This window comes from Oncorhynchus keta, chromosome 21 (assembly GCF_023373465.1).
Source record: "Oncorhynchus keta strain PuntledgeMale-10-30-2019 chromosome 21, Oket_V2, whole genome shotgun sequence".
Lineage (NCBI taxonomy): Eukaryota > Metazoa > Chordata > Actinopteri > Salmoniformes > Salmonidae > Oncorhynchus > Oncorhynchus keta.
The window spans coordinates 53608400-53627263 of NC_068441.1; the positions used below are offsets into that span (position 1 = coordinate 53608400).

The window sequence follows — 18864 nt, forward strand, 5'->3', positions numbered from 1 at the left end:
TGTCTGCTCAAACGGTCAGAAACAGACTCCATGAGGGTGATATGAGGGCCCGACGTCCACAGGTGGGGGTTGTGCTTACAGCCCAACACCGTGCAGGACGTTTGGCATTTGCCAGAGAACACCAAGATTGGCAAATTCGCCACTGGCGCCCTGTGCTCTTCACCGATGAAAGCTGGTTCACACTGAGCACATGTGACAGACGTGACAGTCCGGAGACGCCGCGGAGAACGTTCTGCTGCCTGCAACATCCTCCAGCATGACCAGTTTGGTGGTGGGTCAGTCATGGTGTGGGGTGGCATTTCTTTGGGGGGCCGCACAGCCCTCCATGTGCTCGCCAGAGGTAGCGTGACTGCCATTAGGTACAGAGATGAGATCCTCAGACCCCTTGTGAGACCATATGTTGGTGTGGTTGGCCCTTGGTACCTCCTAATGCAAGACAATGCTAGACCTCATGTGGACGGAGTGTGTCAGCAGTTCCTGCAAGAGGAAGGCATTGATGCTATGGACTGGCCCGCCCGTTCCCCAGACCTGAATCCAATTGAGCACATCTGGGACATCATGTTTCACTCCATCCACCAACGCTATGTTGCACCACAGACTGTCCAGGAGTTGGCCGGATGCTTTAGTCCAGGTCTGGGAGGAGATCCCTCAGGAGACCATCCGCCACCTCATCAGGAGCATGCCCAGGCGTTGTAGGGAGGTCATACAGGCACGTGGAGGCCACACACACTACTGAGCCTCATTTTGACTTGTTTTAAGGACATTACATCAAAGTTGGATCAGCCTGTAGTGTGGTTTTCCACTTTAATTTTGAGTGTGACTCCAAATCCAGACCTCCATGGGTTGATAAATTTGATTTCCATTGATAATCCATTGATACAGTGCCTTGCGAAAGTATTCGGCCCCCTTGAACTTTGCGACCTTTTGCCACATTTCAGGCTTCAAACATAAAGATATAAAACTGTATTTTTTTGTGAAGAATCAACAACAAGTGGGACACAATCATGAAGTGGAACGATTTCAAACTTTTTTAACAAATCAAAAACTGAAAAATTGGGCGTGCAAAATTATTCAGCCCCTTTACTTTCAGTGTAGCAAACTCTCTCCAGAAGTTCAGTGAGGATCTCTGAATGATCCAATGTTGACCTAAATGACTAATGATGATAAATACAATCCACCTGTGTGTAATCAAGTCTCCGTATAAATGCACCTGCACTGTGATAGTCTCAGAGGTCCGTTAAAAGCTCAGAGAGCATCATGAAGAACAAGGAACACACCAGGCAGGTCCGAGATACTGTTGTAAAGAAGTTTAAAGCCGGATTTGGATACAAAAAGATTTCCCAAGCTTTAAACATCCCAAGGAGCACTGTGCAAGCGATAATATTGAAATGAAGGAGTATCAGACCACTGCAAATCTACCAAGACCTGGCCGTCCCTCTAAACTTTCAGCTCATACAAGGAGAAGACTGATCAGAGATGCAGCCAAGAGGCCCATGATCACTCTGGATGAACTGCAGAGATCTACAGCTGAGGTGGGAGACTCTGTCCATAGGACAACAATCAGTCGTATATTGCACAAATCTGGCCTTTATGGAAGAGTGGCAAGAAGAAAGCAATTTCTTAAAGATATCCATAAAAAGTGTCGTTTAAAGTTTGCCACAAGCCACCTGGGAGACACACCAAACATGTGGAAGAAGGTGCTCTGGTCAGATGAAACCAAAATTGAACTTTTTGGCAACAATGCAAAACGTTATGTTTGGCGTAAAAGCAACACAGCTCATCACCCTGAACACACCATCCCCACTGTCAAACATGGTGGTTAAAATTGATGGGAAGATGGATGGAGCCAAATACAGGACCATTCTGGAAGAAAACCTGATGGAGTCTGCAAAAGACCTGAGACTGGGACGGAGATTTGTCTTCCAACAAGACAATGATCCAAAACATAAAGCAAAATCTACAATGGAATGGTTCAAAAATAAACATATCCAGGTGTTAGAATGGCCAAGTCAAAGTCCAGACCTGAATCCAATCGAGAATCTGTGGAAAGAACTGAAAACTGCTGTTCACAAATGCTCTCAATCCAACCTCACTGAGCTCGAGCTGTTTTGCAAGGAGGAATGGGAAAAAATGTCAGTCTCTCGATGTGCAAAACTGATAGAGACATACCCCAAGCGACTTATAGCTGTAATCGTAGCAAAAGGTGGCGCTACAAAGTATTAACTTAAGGGGGCTGAATAATTTTGCACGCCCAATTTTTCAGTTTTTGATTTGTTAAAAAAGTTTGAAATATCCAATAAATGTCGTTCCACTTCATGATTGTGTCCCACTTGTTGTTGATTCTTCACAAAAAAAATACAGTTTTATATCTTTATGTTTGAAGCCTGAAATGTGGCAAAAGGTCGCAAAGTTCAAGGGGGCCGAATACTTTCGCAAGGCACTGTAATTTTTGTGTGATTTTGTTGTCAGCACATTCAACTATGTCAAGAAAAAAAGTATTTAATAATAATATTTCATTAATTCAGATCTAGGATGTGTTATTTTAGTGTTCCCTTTATTTTTTTGAGCAGTATATATAAATATTTATCTATTTTTCTCTTTATTTATTTATTTTTATTTATTTGTATATATATTTTTAAACTTTGAGTGCAACATTTACTGTTCACATTTCTAAAAGTTTCTTGTTCATGTTGTTACATTTTGTTTATTATCTTTACATTTGCTTTGGCAATATAAAACATATGTTTCCCAATAAAGCCACTTTGAATTTAATGGAAAGAAGAGAGAGGAAGAGGAGACCGAGAGAGGAAGAGGAGACCAAGAGAGAGGAAGAGGGGAGAGAGAGACAGAGACAGAGAGAGACAGAGAGAGAGGAAGAGACAGAGACAGAGACAGAGACAGAGGAGACAGAGACAGAGACAGAGACAGAGAGAGACAGAGAGACAGAGAGACAGACAGAGACAGAGAGACAGAGAGACAGAGAGACAGAGAGACAGAGACAGACAGAGAGAGACAGAGAGACAGAGAGACAGAGACAGAGAGAGAGACAGAGAGACAGAGACAGAGACAGAGACAGAGACAGAGAGACAGAGACAGAGACAGAGACAGAGACAGAGACAGAGACAGAGACAGAGAGAGAGAGAGAGAGAGAGAGAGAGAGAGAGAGAGAGAGAGAGAGAGAGAGAGACAGAGAGACAGAGAGACAGAGAGACAGAGACAGAGACAGAGACAGAGACAGAGAGACAGAGACAGAGACAGAGACAGAGACAGAGAGAGACAGAGACAGAGACAGAGAGAGACAGAGAGAGACAGAGAGAGACAGAGAGAGACAGAGAGAGACAGAGAGAGACAGAGAGAGACAGAGAGAGACAGAGAGAGACAGAGAGAGAGGAAGAGGAGACAGAGAGAAAGGAAGAGAGAGAGAAAGAGCGGGAGAAGGGCGTGGGTTCTCTATTTCACCCTCAGGCTGTACCCCTCTGCAGCCAATCAAAGCGCTCAACACTAGAGACCACAAAGCCTGATGGGAAAGAGATGGGTTGTGCTGGCTCTTAACCAATGACACACACACACACACTTCAGGAGCCATGATTCACATCAACACCATTATCCCAGAAACCCTAGACCCACTCCAATTTGCATACCGCCCAAACAGATCCACAGATGATGCCATCTCTATTGCACTCCACACTGCCCTTTCCCACCTGAACAAAAGGAACACGTATGTGAGAATGGTATTTATTGACTACAGCTCAGCGTTCAACACCATAGTGCCCTCAAAGCTCATCACTTAGCTAAGGATCCTGGGACTAAACACCTCCCTCTGCACCTGGATCCTGGACTTCCTGACGGGCCGCCCCCAGGTGGTAAGAGTAGGTAACAACACAACTCCAACACCATTAAGTTTCCTGACGACACAACAGTGGTAGGCCTGATCACCGACAACAATGAGACAGCCTATAGGGAGGAGCCTCCACATTGACTCTGTACCGGTACCTCCTGTATATAGCCTCCACATTGACTCTGTACCGGTACCCCCTGTATATAGCCTCCACATTGACTCTGTACCGGTACCCCCTGTATATAGCCTCCACATTGACTCTGTACCGGTACCCCCTGTATATAGCCTCCACATTGACTCTGTACCGTAACACCCTGTATATAGCCTCCACATTGACTCTGTACCGGTGCCCCCTGTATATAGCCTCCACATTGACTCTGTACCGGTACCCCCTGTATATAGCCTCCACATTGACTCTGTACGGTACCCCTGTATATAGCCTCCACATTGACTCCGGTGCCCCCTGTATATAGCCTCCACATTGACTCTGTACCGGTACCCCCTGTATATAGCCTCCACATTGACTCTGTACCGTAACACCCTGTATATAGCCTCCACATTGACTCTGTACCGTACCCCTGTATATAGCCTCCACATTGACTCTGTACCGGTACCCCTGTATACAGCCTCCACATTGACTCTGTACCGGTACCCCCTGTATATAGCCTCCATATTGACTCTGTACCGGTACCCCCTGTATATAGCCTCCACATTGACTCTGTACCGGTACCCCCTGTATATAGCCTCCACATTGACTCTGTACCGGTACCCCCTGTATATAGCCTCCACATTGACTCTGTACCGGTATTGTTATTTTATAGTGTTACTTTCGATTTTTTACAGTCAATATTTTCTTTCTTTTTTTGACCCTTTCTTGAACGGCATTGTGGGTTAAAGCGCTTGTAAAGTCAGCATTTCACTGTGAGGTCTACTACACCTGTTGTATTCAGCATTTCACTGTAAGGTCTACTACACCTGTTGTATTCAGCATTTCACTGTGAGGTCTACTACACCTGTGGTATTCAGCATTTCACTGTAAGGTCTACTACACCTGTTGTATTCAGCATTTCACTGTAAGGTCTACCTACACCTGTTGTATTCATCATTTCACTGTGAGGTCTACTACACCTGTTGTATTCAGCATTTCACTGTAAGGACTACTACACCTGTGGTATTCAGCATTTCACTGTAAGGTCTACTACACCTGTTGTATTCATCATTTCACTGTGAGGTCTACTACACCTGTGGTATTCAGCATTTCACTGTAAGGTCTACTACACCTGTGGTATTCAGCATTTCACTGTAAGGTCTACTACACCTGTTGTATTCAGCATTTCACTGTAAGGTCTACTACACCTGTTGTATTCAGCATTTCACTGTAAGGTCTACTACACCTGTTGTATTCAGCATTTCACTGTAAGGTCTATCTACACCTGTTGTATTCAGCATTTCACTGTAAGGTCTACTACACCTGTTGTATTCAGCATTTCACTGTGAGGTCTACTACACCTGTTGTATTCAGCATTTCACTGTGAGGTCTACTACACCTGTTGTATTCAGCATTTCACTGTAAGGTCTATCTACACCTGTTGTATTCAGCATTTCACTGTAAGGTCTACTACACCTGTTGTATTCAGCATTTCACTGTAAGGTCTACTACACCTGTTGTATTCAGCATTTCACTGTGAGGTCAACTACACCTGTTGTATTCAGCATTTCACTGTGAGGTCTACTCCACCTGTTGTATTCAGCATTTCACTGTGATGTCTACTACACCTGTTGTATTCAGCATTTCACTGTGAGGTCTACTACACCTGTTGTAGTCAGCATTTCACTGTGAGGTCTACTACACCTGTTGTATTCAGCATTTCACTGTGAGGTCTACTACACCTGTTGTATTCAGCATTTCACTGTGAGGTCTACTACACCTGTTGTATTCAGCATTTCACTGTGAGGTCTACTACACCTGTTGTATTCAGCATTTCACTGTGAGGTCTACTACACCTGGTGTATTCAGCATTTCACTGTGAGGTCTTCTACACCTGTTGTATTCAGCATTTCACTGTGAGGTCTACTACACCTGGTGTATTCAGCATTTCACTGTGAGGTCTTCTACACCTGTTGTATTCAGCATTTCACTGTGAGGTCTACTACACCTGTTGTATTCAGCATTTCACTGTGATGTCTACTACACCTGTTGTATTCAGCATTTCACTGTGAGGTCTACTACACCTGTTGTATTCAGCATTTCACTGTGAGGTCTACTACACCTGTTGTATTCAGCATTTCACTGTAAGGTCTACTACACCTGTTGTATTCAGCATTTCACTGTGAGGTCTACTACACCTGTTGTATTCAGCATTTCACTGTGAGGTCTACTACACCTGTTGTATTCAGCATTTCACTGTAAGGTCTACTACACCTGTTGTATTCAGCATTTCACTGTGAGGTCTACTACACCTGTTGTATTCAGCATTTCACTGTAAGGTCTACTACACCTGTTGTATTCAGCATTTCACTGTAATGTCTACTACACCTGTTGTAGTCAGCATTTCACTGTAAGGTCTACTACACCTGTTGTATTCAGCATTTCACTGTGAGGTCAACTACACCTGTTGTATTCAGCATTTCACTGTGAGGTCTACTACACCTGTTGTATTCAGCATTTCACTGTAAGGTCTACTACACCTGTTGTATTCAGCATTTCACTGTGATGTCTACTACACCTGTTGTATTCAGCATTTCACTGTGAGGTCTACTACACCTGTTGTATTCAGCATTTCACTGTGAGGTCTACTACACCTGTTGTATTCAGCATTTCACTGTAAGGTCTACTACACCTGTTGTATTCAGCATTTCACTGTAAGGTCTACTACACCTGTTGTATTCAGCATTTCACTGTGAGGTCAACTACACCTGTTGTATTCAGCATTTCACTGTGAGGTCTACTACACCTGTTGTATTCAGCATTTCACTGTAAGGTCTACTACACCTGTTGTATTCAGCATTTCACTGTGATGTCTACTACACCTGTTGTATTCAGCATTTCACTGTAAGGTCTACTACACCTGTTGTATTCAGCATTTCACTGTGATGTCTACTACACCTGTTGTATTCAGCATTTCACTGTGAGGTCTACTACACCTGTTGTATTCAGCATTTCACTGTGAGGTCTACTACACCTGTTGTATTCAGCATTTCACTGTAAAACTGTAAAACAGTCAAACGTTGCGGCCAAGAGGACTGCCTCTAACATTTGGGAGACTGTGCCATTGGCTATGCCCACGATGCCAACCTGACCAACACTGCTGAACACTGCAGACAGACAGGTTTATGGGATGTGAACACTTAACACCCATAGGTCTCCAGGGTAATAACACTTCAGCCTGTGTGTGGTTGGTGTGTGTGTGTGTGTGTGTGTGTGTGTGTGTGTGTGTGTGTGTGTGTGTGTGTGTGTTAACTACTACCAGATGACAGTGACATCAACAACACACTTCATTCTGATCCATATGGTTCTCTTTACAATCAACTGGACCTTCACCACTATCTCAATGAGGTGTGTGTGTGGTTGGTGTTTGCGTGCGTGTGGTTGGTGTGTGCGTGCGTGCGTGTGTGTGGTTGGTGTGTGGTTGGTGTGTGCGTGCGTGCGTGGGTGTGTGGTTGGTGTGTGGTTGGTGTGCGTGTGCGTGTTGTGTGGTGTGTGGTGTGTGTGCGTGTGTGTGTGTGTGTGTGTGTGGTTGGTGCGTGCGTGTGGTTGGTGCGTGCGTGTGTGTGTGTGGTTGGTGCGTGTGTGTGTGTGTGTGTGTGTGGGGTTGGTGTGTGGTGTGTGTGTGGTTGGTGCGTGCGTGGTGTGTGGTGTGTGGTGTGTGGTGTGTGGTGTGTCTATATGAACAGTACTTACGATTTGTGAGCAGGCAGTGCATTTGTCGAACGCCAGACTGGCCGGTAGAACGTTGTCAAATCTGGACAGAAACCCTCTGATCTGAGAAAGATAAGAAAAGTATCACCTACTTTCCACAACTCTAGTTAAAAACAGAGATTTACTGATGTAATAAATACTGTCTATGAGGTTAACTGTGTGACAACACCGCCATCTGGTGTTTAACTGGTATTACAACACATTAATATTTTATTTATTTTCTACTCCAATCATCATGGAAGTGGAAGTGATGGATGTGGAGAGAGAGAAAATAGAGAGAGGGAGAGAGGGCTCAGAGAGGGAGAGAGAGAAGAGAGAGAGGGAGAGAGGGTTCAGAGAGAGGGAGAGAGAGAATAGAGAGAGGGAGAGAGGGTTCAGAGAGAGGGAGAGAGAGAGAGAGGGAGAGGGAGAGAGGGCTCAGAGATGGAGAGAGAGAAGAGAGAGGGCTCAGAGATGGAGAGAGAGAAGAGAGAGGGAGAGAGTGAGAGAGAAGAGAGAGAGGGCTCAGAGAGAGGGAGAGAGAGAAGAGAGAGGGCTCAGAGAGAGAGAGAGGGTTCAGAGAGAGGGAGAGAGAGGGAGAGAGGGCTCAGAGAGGGAGAGAGGGTTCAGAGAGAGGGAGAGAGAAGAGAGAGGGCTCAGAGAGAGGGCTCAGAGAGAGGGAGAGAGGGCTCAGAGAGAGAGAGAGAGGGCTCAGAGAGAGGGAGAGAGAGAGAGGGAGAGAGGGCTCAGAGAGGGCGAGAGAGAGGGAGAGAGGGCTCAGAGAGAGGGAGAGAGAGAGAGAGAGAGAGGGCTCAGAGAGAGTGAGAGAGAGAGAGGGAGAGAGAGAGAGAGAGGGCTCAGAGAGAGGGAGAGAGAGAGAGGGCTCAGAGAGGGCGAGAGAGAGGGAGAGAGGGCTCAGAGAGAGGGCGAGAGCGAGAGAGAGGGCTCAGAGAGGGAGAGAGAGAAGGGAGAGAGAGAAGGGAGAGAGGGAGAGAGGGCTCAGAGAGGGAGAGAGGGCTCAGAGAGGGAGAGAGGGCTCAGAGAGGGCTCAGAGAGGGAGAGAGGGCTCAGAGAGGGAGAGAGGGCTCAGAGAGGGAGAGAGGGCTCAGAGAGGGAGAGAGGGCTCAGAGAGGGAGAGAGGGCTCAGAGAGGGAGAGAGGGCTCAGAGAGGGAGAATGGGAGCGAGAGAAGAGAGAGAGAGAAACAGCGAGTGAGTGAGAATCAACGGCTGGCCAGACTGGGCCTGTTACTGACTCCTACTCTACGGCATCTAAACTGCTTGATCATCAGTATTGTTCATCATGGACTCTTCTCAGTAATGTACTAAGTATTGTCCATCAAGGTGACTTTAAAACAGGTACAGAGTTTAATGGCTGTGACAGGAGGAAACTGAGGACGGATCAACAACATTGAAGTTACTCCACAATACCAACTTAAATGACAGAGTGAAAAGAAGGAAGACTGTACAGAATACGACATATTCCATGACATGCATCCTGTTTGCAACAAGGCACTAAACGTAATGCTGCAATAAATGTGGCTAAGCAATTCACTTTTTGTATTCGATTTGCCCCAAACAGGACAACACATCACGGAGCACCACTCTCCATATATTCAAGAATAGTGGTGGCTGCGTCATGTTATGGGTATGCTTGTCATCGTTAAGAACTTTTTTGTCCCCTAGAGGAAAACTTGCTCTGCTTTCCACCAGACACAGGGAGATGAATTCACTTTTAAGCAGGACAATAACCTAAAACACAAGGCCAAATCTGCACTGGAGTTCATTACCATGACGACGGCGAATGTTGCCGAGTGGCCGAGTTACAGTTTTGATTTAAATCTCCTTGAAAATCTACGGCAAAGACCTGAAAATGGTTGTCTAGCAACTATCAACAACCAACTTAACACAGGAGAGTGGTGGAGATGTGTAGTTCTCTAGACAACCACAGGAGAGTGGTGGACATGTGTAGTTCTCTAGACAACCACAGGAGAGTGGTGGACACGTGTAGTTCTCTAGACAACCACAGGAGAGTGGTGGACATGTGTAGTTCTCTAGACAACCACAGGAGAGTGGTGGACATGTGTAGTTCTCTAGACAACCACAGGAGAGTGGTGGACACGTGTAGTTCTCTAGACAACCACAGGAGAGTGGTGGACATGTGTAGTTCTCTAGACAACCACAGGAGAGTGGTGGACATGTCTAGTTCTCTAGACAACCACAGGAGAGTGGTGGAGACGTGTAGTTCTCTAGACAACCACAGGAGAGTGGTGGAGATGTGTAGTTCTCCAGACAACCACAGGAGAGTGGTGGAGATGTGTAGTTCTCCAGACAACCACAGGAGAGTGGTGGAGATGTGTAGTTCTCCAGACAACCACAGGAGAGTGGTGGAGATGTGTAGTTCTCCAGACAACCACAGGAGAGTGGTGGACACGTGTAGTTCTCCAGACAACCACAGGAGAGTGGTGGAGACGTGTAGTTCTCTAGACAACCACAGGAGAGTGGTGGAGATGTGTAGTTCTCCAGACAACCACAGGAGAGTGGTGGAGATGTGTAGTTCTCTAGACAACCACAGGAGAGTGGTGGAGATGTGTAGTTCTCCAGACAACCACAGGAGAGTGGTGGAGATGTGTAGTTCTCCAGACAACCACAGGAGAGTGGTGGAGACGTGTAGTTCTCCAGACAACCACAGGAGGGCACTGTGTCCCTAACTATCTGTGTCCTAAACTCTTCCTCTGCAGCTCACAACCATCACAGTCAACAAACACACACTTTGTATTACTATCCTGGTGGGGACCAAAGAATTGATTCCCATTCAAAATCCTACGTTCCCTAAACCTTAATCTAATCCTAAAACTATACCTAGTCAGCATGTGCCTATGAACCAGAGTGATACTGTTAGCACTGAGGCGGTGTGACCTAGGAGGAAGTCCACTGTGTGCAGCTCACCCTGCAATAACATCAATAACCTGAGCATGTCTACTTCTGATAAGTTTCAGTAGACACCGGTCCCCCTGTCCCGCAGACAGAAGACACCGGTCCCCCTGTCCCGCAGACAGAAGACACCGGTCCCCCTGTCCCGCAGACAGAAGACACCGGTCCCCCTGTCCCGCAGACAGAAGACACCGGTCCCCCTGTCCCGCAGACAGAAGACACCGGTCCCCCTGTCCCGCAGACAGAAGACACCGGTCCCCCTGTCCCGCAGACAGAAGACACCGGTCCCCCTGTCCCGCAGACAGAAGACACCGGTCCCCCTGTCCCGCAGACAGAAGACACCGGTCCCCCTGTCCCGCAGACAGAAGACACCGGTCCCCCTGTCCCGCAGACAGAAGACACCGGTCCCCCTGTCCCGCAGACAGAAGACACCGGTCCCTCTGTCCCGCAGACAGAAGACACCGGTCCCTCTGTCCCACAGACAGAAGACACCAGTCCCTCTGTCCCGCAGACAGAAGACACCAGTCCCTTTGTCCCGCAGACTTAAGACACCAGTCCCTCTGTCCCGCAGACAGAAGACAGTCAGAAGACATAAGTCCCTCTGTCCCGCAGACAGAAGACACTAGTCCCTCATTTAAAGTGACAACTATGTGTTGCAGTGATGCTACTTATGACAGGAAGTGTAAGTAGGTATTTATTCAGTTCATGGCTTGGCATTAGGGAGACAAATTAGTTTCTCAGTCGCAGAATGTATCGTTCTCTCCTCTCCGCCTCTTAGAGGGGGACAAATTAGTCTGTCTGGCACAGGCTGTCGGAGGAGGTCTAAGAGGGGCAGCAACATATCATCACAGCCTAGTTTCCTGTTAACAGAGGCAAACTAGGAGGCAGACTAGGAGCCAGACTAGCGGCCAGACTAGCGGCCAGACTAGCGGCCAGACTAGCGGCAGACTAGCGGCCAGACTAGCGGCAGACTAGCGGCCAGACTAGCGGCCAGACTAGCAGCCAGACTAGCAGCCAGACTAGCAGCCAGACTAGCAGCCAAACTAGCAGCCAGACTAGCAGCCAGACTAGGAGCCAGACTAGAGGCAAACTAGGAGCCAGACTAGCAGCCAGACTAGGAGCCAGACTAGAGGCAAACTAGGAGCCAGACTAGCAGCCAGACTAGAGGCAAACTAGGAGCCAGACTAGCAGCCAGACTAGAGGCAGACTAGCAGCCAGACTAGGAGCCAGACTAGGAGCCAGACTAGCGAGCCAGACTAGAGGCAGACTAGGAGCCAGACTAGCAGCCAGACTAGCAGCCAGACTAGCGGCAGACTAGCAGCCAGACTAGCAGCCAGACTAGCAGCCAGACTAGCAGCCAGACTAGCAGCCAGACTAGCAGCCAGACTAGCAGCCAGACTAGAGGCAAACTAGGAGGCAGACTAGCAGCCAGACTAGAGGCAGACTAGCAGCCAGACTAGCAGCCAGACTAGAGGCAAACTAGGAGCCAGACTAGCAGCCAGACTAGAGGCAAACTAGGAGCCAGACTAGCAGGCAACTAGGAGCCAGACTAGCAGCCAGACTAGAGCCAGACTAGAGGCAAACTAGGAGCCAGACTAGAGGCAAACTAGGAGCCAGACTAGCAGCCAGACTAGCAGCCAGACTAGAGGCAAACTAGGAGCCAGACTAGAGGCAAACTAGGAGCCAGACTAGCAGCCAGACTAGGAGCCAGACTAGCGGCCAGACTAGCGGCCAGACTAGCGGCCAGACTAGCGGCCAGACTAGCGGCCAGACTAGCGGCAGACTAGCAGCCAGACTAGCAGCCAGACTAGCAGCCAGACTAGAGGCAAACTAGGAGCCAGACTAGGAGGCAGACTAGCAGCCAGACTAGCAGCCAGACTAGCAGCCAGACTAGCAGCCAGACTAGGAGCCAGACTAGAGGCAAACTAGGAGCCAGACTAGAGGCAAACTAGGAGCCAGACTAGCAGCCAGACTAGCAGCCAGACTAGAGGCAAACTAGCAGCCAGACTAGAGGCAAACTAGCAGCCAGACTAGCAGCCAGACTAGCAGCCAGACTAGCGGCCAGACTAGCAGCCAGACTAGCGAGCCAGACTAGCGGCCAGACTAGCGGCAAACTAGGAGCCAGACTAGCGGCCAGACTAGCGGCCAGACTAGAGGCAAACTAGAGGCAAACTAGGAGCCAGACTAGCAGCCAGACTAGAGGCAAACTAGGAGCCAGACTAGTAGCCAGACTAGGAGCCAGACTAGAGGCAAACTAGGAGCCAGACTAGCAGCCAGACTAGCAGCCAGACTAGAGGCAAACTAGGAGCCAGACTAGCAGCCAGACTAGCAGCCAGACTAGAGGCAAACTAGCAGCCAGACTAGCAGCCAGACTAGCAGCCAGACTAGCGGCCAGACTAGCGGCCAGACTAGCGGCCAGACTAGCGGCCAGACTAGCGGCCAGACTAGCGGCCAGACTAGCGGCCAGACTAGCGGCCAGACTAGCGGCCAGACTAGCGGCCAGACTAGCGGCCAGACTAGCGGCCAGACTAGCGGCCAGACTAGCGGCCAGACTAGCGGCCAGACTAGCGGCCAGACTAGAGGCCAGACTAGAGGCAAACTAGGAGCCAGACTAGCGGCCAGACTAGAGGCAAACTAGGAGCCAGACTAGCGGCCAGACTAGCGGCCAGACTAGAGGCAAACTAGGAGCCAGACTAGCAGCCAGACTAGCGGCCAGACTAGAGGCCAGACTAGAGGCAAACTAGGGGCCAGACTAGCGGCCAGACTAGCAGCCAGACTAGCAGCCAGACTAGCGGCCAGACTAGCGGCAAACTAGGAGCCAGACTAGCGGCAAACTAGGAGCCAGACTAGCGGCAAACTAGGAGCCAGACTAGAGGCAAACTAGCAGCCAGACTAGCAGCCAGACTAGCGGCAAACTAGCGGCCAGACTAGCGGCCAGACTAGCGGCCAGACTAGCAGCCAGACTAGAGGCAAACTAGGAGCCAGACTAGCGGCCAGACTAGGAGCCAGACTAGCAGCCAGACTAGCAGCCAGACTAGCAGCCAGACTAGCGGCCAGACTAGCGGCCAGACTAGCGGCCAGACTAGCGGCCAGACTAGGAGGCAGACTAGCAGCCAGACTAGGAGCCAGACTAGCGTCAGACTAGCCAGGCAAATTAGGAGCCAGACTAGAGCCAGACTAGAGCCAGACTAGCAGCCAGACTAGAGGCAAACTAGGAGCCAGACTAGCGGCCAGACTAACGAGCCAGACTAGGAGGCAGACTAGCAGCCAGACTAGAGGCAAACTAGGAGCCAGACTAGAGGCAAACTAGGAGCCAGACTAGCAGCCAGACTAGAGGCAAACTAGGAGCCAGACTAGCAGCCAGACTAGCAGCCAGACTAGCAGCCAGACTAGCAGCCAGACTAGCAGCCAGACTAGCAGCCAGACTAGCAGCCAGACTAGCAGCCAGACTAGGAGCCAGACTAGCGGCCAGACTAGAGCCAGACTAGAGGCAAACTAGAGCCAGACTAGCAACCAGACTAGCAGCCAGACTAGAGGCAAACTAGCAGCCAGACTAGCAGCCAGACTAGAGGCAAACTAGGAGCCAGACTAGCAGCCAGACTAGCGGCCAGACTAGAGCCAGACTAGCGGCCAGACTAGCGGCCAGACTAGCGGCCAGACTAGCAGCCAGACTAGCGGCCAGACTAGAGGCAAATTAGGAGCCAGACTAGCAGCCAGACTAGCAGCCAGACTAGCAGCCAGACTAGCAGCCAGACTAGCAGCCAGACTAGCAGCCAGACTAGCAGACTAGCAGCCAGACTAGCAGCCAGACTAGCAGCCAGACTAGCAGCCAGACTAGCAGCCAGACTAGCAGCCAGACTAGCAGCCAGACTAGGAGCCAGACTAGGAGCCAGACTAGGAGCCAAACTAGGAGCCAGACTAGAGGCAAACTAGGAGCCAGACTAGCAGCCAGACTAGCAGCCAGACTAGAGGCAAACTAGCAGCCAGACTAGCAGCCAGACTAGCGGCAAACTAGGAGCCAGACTAGCAGCCAGACTAGCGGCCAGACTAGCGGCCAGACTAGAGGCCAGACTAGCGGCCAAACTAGCGGCCAGACTAGCGGCCAGACTAGCGGCCAGACTAGCGGCCAGACTAGCGGCCAGACTAGCGGCCAGACTAGCGTCCAGACTAGCGGCCAGAAATGCATGGTGTACAGTAGTCAACTACTTCTGGTTAGAGCCACATCCATGAGCTCACTATATAGTGAACAGGGTTAGAGCCCACATCCATGAGCTCACTATATAGTGAACAGGGTTAGAGCCCACATCCATGAGCTCACTATATAGTGAACAGGGTTAGAGCCCACATCCATGAGCTCACTATATAGTGAACAGGGTTAGAGTCACATCCATGAGCTCACTATATAGGGAACAGGGTTAGAGCCACATCCATGAGCTCACTATATAGTGAACAGGGTTAGAGTCACATCCATGAGCTCACTATATAGTGAACAGGGTTAGAGTCACATCCATGAGCTCACTATATAGTGAACAGGGTTAGAGTCACATCCATTAGCTCACTATATAGTGAACAGGGTTAGAGCCACATCCATGAGCTCACTAGCTTCTCCCCCTGCCTAGCTTCTCCCCCTGCCTAGCGTCTCCCCCTGCCTAGCGTCTCCCCCTGCCTAGCTTCTCCCCCTGCCTAGCTTCTCCCCTGCCTAGCTTCTCCCGTGACTAGCTTCTGCCCGTGACTAGCTTCTGCCCCTGCCTAGCTTCTCCCCCTGCCTAGCTTCTCCCCCTGCCTAGCTTCTCCCCCTGCCTAGCTTCTCCCCCTGCCTAGCGTCTCCCCGTGATTAGCTTCTCCTCCTGCCTAGCGTCTCCCCCTGCCTAGCGTCTCCCCGTGACTAGCTTCTGTAATTAGGCAAAATGGTAAAGAGGCACAGAATCCATTTTGTAAAGCTTTACATGAATCAGTCATTTCCTGGCACATTGCTACAATTTCCTACAGAAGCAATCTCATCCATGGAGGAGAGGAATGGGGAATTAGGGAAAGGGGGAGGAGAGGAAGGAGGGTGTGTGTGTGTGTGTTCGTGTGTTCGTGTGTTGCGTGAGTGAGTGAGTGAGTGAGTGAGTGAGTGAGTGAGTGAGTGAGTGAGTGAGTGAGTGAGTGAGTGAGTGAGTGAGTGAGTGAGTGAGATGAATAGAGGCCGGGATAGAGAGATGGGTGTTATTCCATGTGACTGACCTGATGAGGGACGAGACCCAGGGAGGTTGGAGGGAGAGGGGGGGGGGATTGGGAGAGAAAGTGAGGGAAGGAGGGGAGGGGGAGCGAAAGAGGGAGGGAGAGTTGACTTACCTGATGAGGGACGAGACCCAGGGAGGTTGGAGGTTCATTCATCCTGTCATCACTACTGCTGGCTACCGCATAACCTCTGGAGGAGAGAGAAGATAGAGAGAGGGGAGAGAAGATAGAGGGGGAGGGAAAGATAGGTGGAGAGAGAGAGTGAGGGGTGGAGAGCGAGAGAGAGTGAGGGGTGGAGAGCGAGAGAGAGTGAGGGGTGGAGAGCGAGAGAGAGTGAGGGGTGGAGAGCGAGAGAGAGTGAGGGGTGGAGAGCGAGAGAGAGTGAGAGAGTGAGGGGTGGAGAGCGAGAGAGAGTGAGGGGTGGAGAGCGAGAGAGAGTGAGGGGTGGAGAGCGAGAGAGAGTGAGGGGTGGAGAGCGAGAGAGAGTGAGGGGTGGAGAGCGAGAGAGAGTGAGGGGTGGAGAGCGAGAGAGAGTGAGGGGTGGAGAGCGAGAGAGAGTGAGGGGTGGAGAGCGAGAGAGAGTGAGGGGTGGAGAGCGAGAGAGAGTGAGGGTGGAGAGCGAGAGAGAGTGAGGGGTGGAGAGCGAGAGAGTGGGGTGGAGAGCGAGTGAGGGGTGGAGAGCGAGTGAGGGGTGGAGAGCGAGTGAGGGGTGGAGAGGAGTGAGGGGTGGAGAGAGAGTGAGGGGGGTGGAGAGCGAGTGAGGGTGGAGAGCGAGTGAGAGGGGTGGAGAGGAGTGAGGGGTGGAGAGAGAGTGAGGGGTGGAGAGCGAGTGAGGGGTGGAGAGCGAGTGAGGGGTGGAGAGCGAGTGAGGGGTGGAGAGCGAGGAGGGGTGGAGAGCGAGTGAGGGGTGGAGAGCGAGTGAGGGGTGGAGAGCGAGTGAGGGGTGGAGAGCGAGTGAGGGGTGGAGAGAGAGTGAGGGGTGGAGAGAGAGGAGGGGTGGAGAGAGAGTGAGGGGTGGAGAGAGAGGAGGGGTGGAGAGAGAGGAGGGGTGGAGAGAGAGAGGGAGGGGTGGAGAGCGAGGGAGATGAGGGGAGGGAGAGGAGAGAGTGAGGGGGTGGAGAGCGAGAGAGAGTGAGGGGTGGAGAGATGAGAGAGAGATGGAGAGGGGTGGAGAGCGAGAGAGAGTGAGGGGTACAGACAGAACTAAATATAGAACCATGAGCTGGTGGAGAGCTGTCACCACAGCAGTGAGGGGTGAGAGCGAGAGAGATTGAGGGGTGGAGAGCTAGAGAGAGACATGAGGGGTGGAGAGCTAGAGAGAATGAGGGGTGGAAAGCGAGAGAGATTTTGAGGGGTGGAGAGCGAGAGAGAGTGAGGGGTGGAGAGCGAGAGAGATTGAGGGGTGGAAAGCGAGAGAGAGCTTTAAAGGGGTGGAGAGCGTAAGAGAGAGTGAGGGGTGGAGAGAGAGAGAGTTGAGGGGTGGAGAGCGAGAGAGAGTGAGGGGTGGAGAGCGAGAGAGAGTGAGGGGTGGAGAGGGAGAGAGAGGAGGGGTGGAGAGCGAGAGAGAGTAAGGGGTGGAGACAGAGAGAGTGAGGGGTGGAGACGAGAGAGAGTAAGGGGTGGAGAGCGAGAGAGAGTGAGGGGTGGACAGGGAGAGAGAGTGAGGGGGTGGAGAGCGAGAGAGAGTGAGGGGTGGAGAGCAGAGAGAGTAAGGGGTGGAGAGCGAGAGAGAGTAAGGGGTGGAGAGCGAGAGAGAGTGAGGGGTGGACACAGAGAGAGTGAGGGGTGGAGAGCAGACTAGAGTGAGGGGTGGAGAGCGAGAGAGAGTGAGGGGTGGAGAGCGAGAGAGAGTGAGGGGTGGAGAGCAGAGAGAGTGAGGGGTGGACACAGACAGTGAGGGGTGGAGACAGAGAGAGTAAGGGGTGGACAGCTAGAGAGAGTGAGGGTGGAACCACAGCCTAGAGAGAGCGAGAGAGAGTGAGGGTGGAAAGAGAGAGAGGGAGAAAGAGAGAGAATGGGAAGAGTGGGGAGGGAGATGGAGAGTAGCGAGGGAGGAGATGGAGAGAGCGAGGGAGGGAGATGGAGAGAGCGAGGGAGGGAGATGGAGAGAGCGAGGGAGGGAGATGGAGAGAGCGAGGGAGGGAGATGGAGAGAGCGAGGGAGGGAGATGGAGAGAGCGAGGGAGGGAGATGGAGAGAGCGAGGGAGGGAGATGGAGAGAGCGAGGGAGATGGAGAGAGCGAGGGAGATGGAGGGAGATAGAGAGAGAAAGAGAGAGAGAGGGAGAGAGAGATGGAGAGAGAGATGGAGAGACACAGACAGGGTCAGTACAGACAGAACTAAATATAGAACCATGAGCTGTCTACTTGAGTCTCTGTCACCACAGCACAGGGCTCACCAGCACACACACCAGATTCTAGCCATCAGAATGACTAGATATGATAACATAAGTATGTAGAGAAGAGGCTACTGCGGATAATGATGTTTCAAATCTGTCTAAATCTATTTTTTCCCCTTTACGAGCCACTTACTCAAATGCCTCTAGTCACCCCTCCTCTAGGTCACCTCTCCGTCACCCCTGCCTCTCTGTGATTAAGTGGCTCTTAATGAAAATGAAAAATTATGCTTTAAATGTAATTCAGTATGACCTTATTGTAACTAATGTATTATTGATGTTTTTATATATTATATTTCTAATGAACAAAACTAGTTTATTGCTAGTGGAACACTTGTCTGAAGTGCTGTTTTACCACATGCAGGACGTATCTGAAAGACTCAATCAACAGACTACAGTAACACCGGGACACAGACTACAGTAACACCGGGACACAGACTACAGTAACACCGGGACACAGCCTACAGTAACACCGGGACACAGCCTACAGTAACACCGGGACACAGCCTACAGTAACACCGGGACACAGCCTACAGTAACACCGGGACACAGCCTACAGTAACACCGGGACACAGACTA

The 18864-nt window shown here is 50.5% G+C and overlaps 1 protein-coding gene across 2 annotated transcripts in view; it reads right to left on the reverse strand.

Moving 5' to 3' along the window:
- Positions 1-18864, reverse strand: part of atg7 (ATG7 autophagy related 7 homolog (S. cerevisiae)) — a 112328-nt gene that overhangs the window by 36459 nt on the left and 57005 nt on the right. For both annotated transcript variants that reach the window (XM_052474234.1, XM_052474235.1), the window contains 2 exons: positions 16006-16081; positions 7740-7820 (listed from right to left, as the gene is read on the reverse strand). In XM_052474234.1, coding sequence (XP_052330194.1) covers positions 7740-7820; positions 16006-16081 — 157 coding nt within the window. The remainder of the gene's footprint in view (positions 1-7739; positions 7821-16005; positions 16082-18864) is intronic.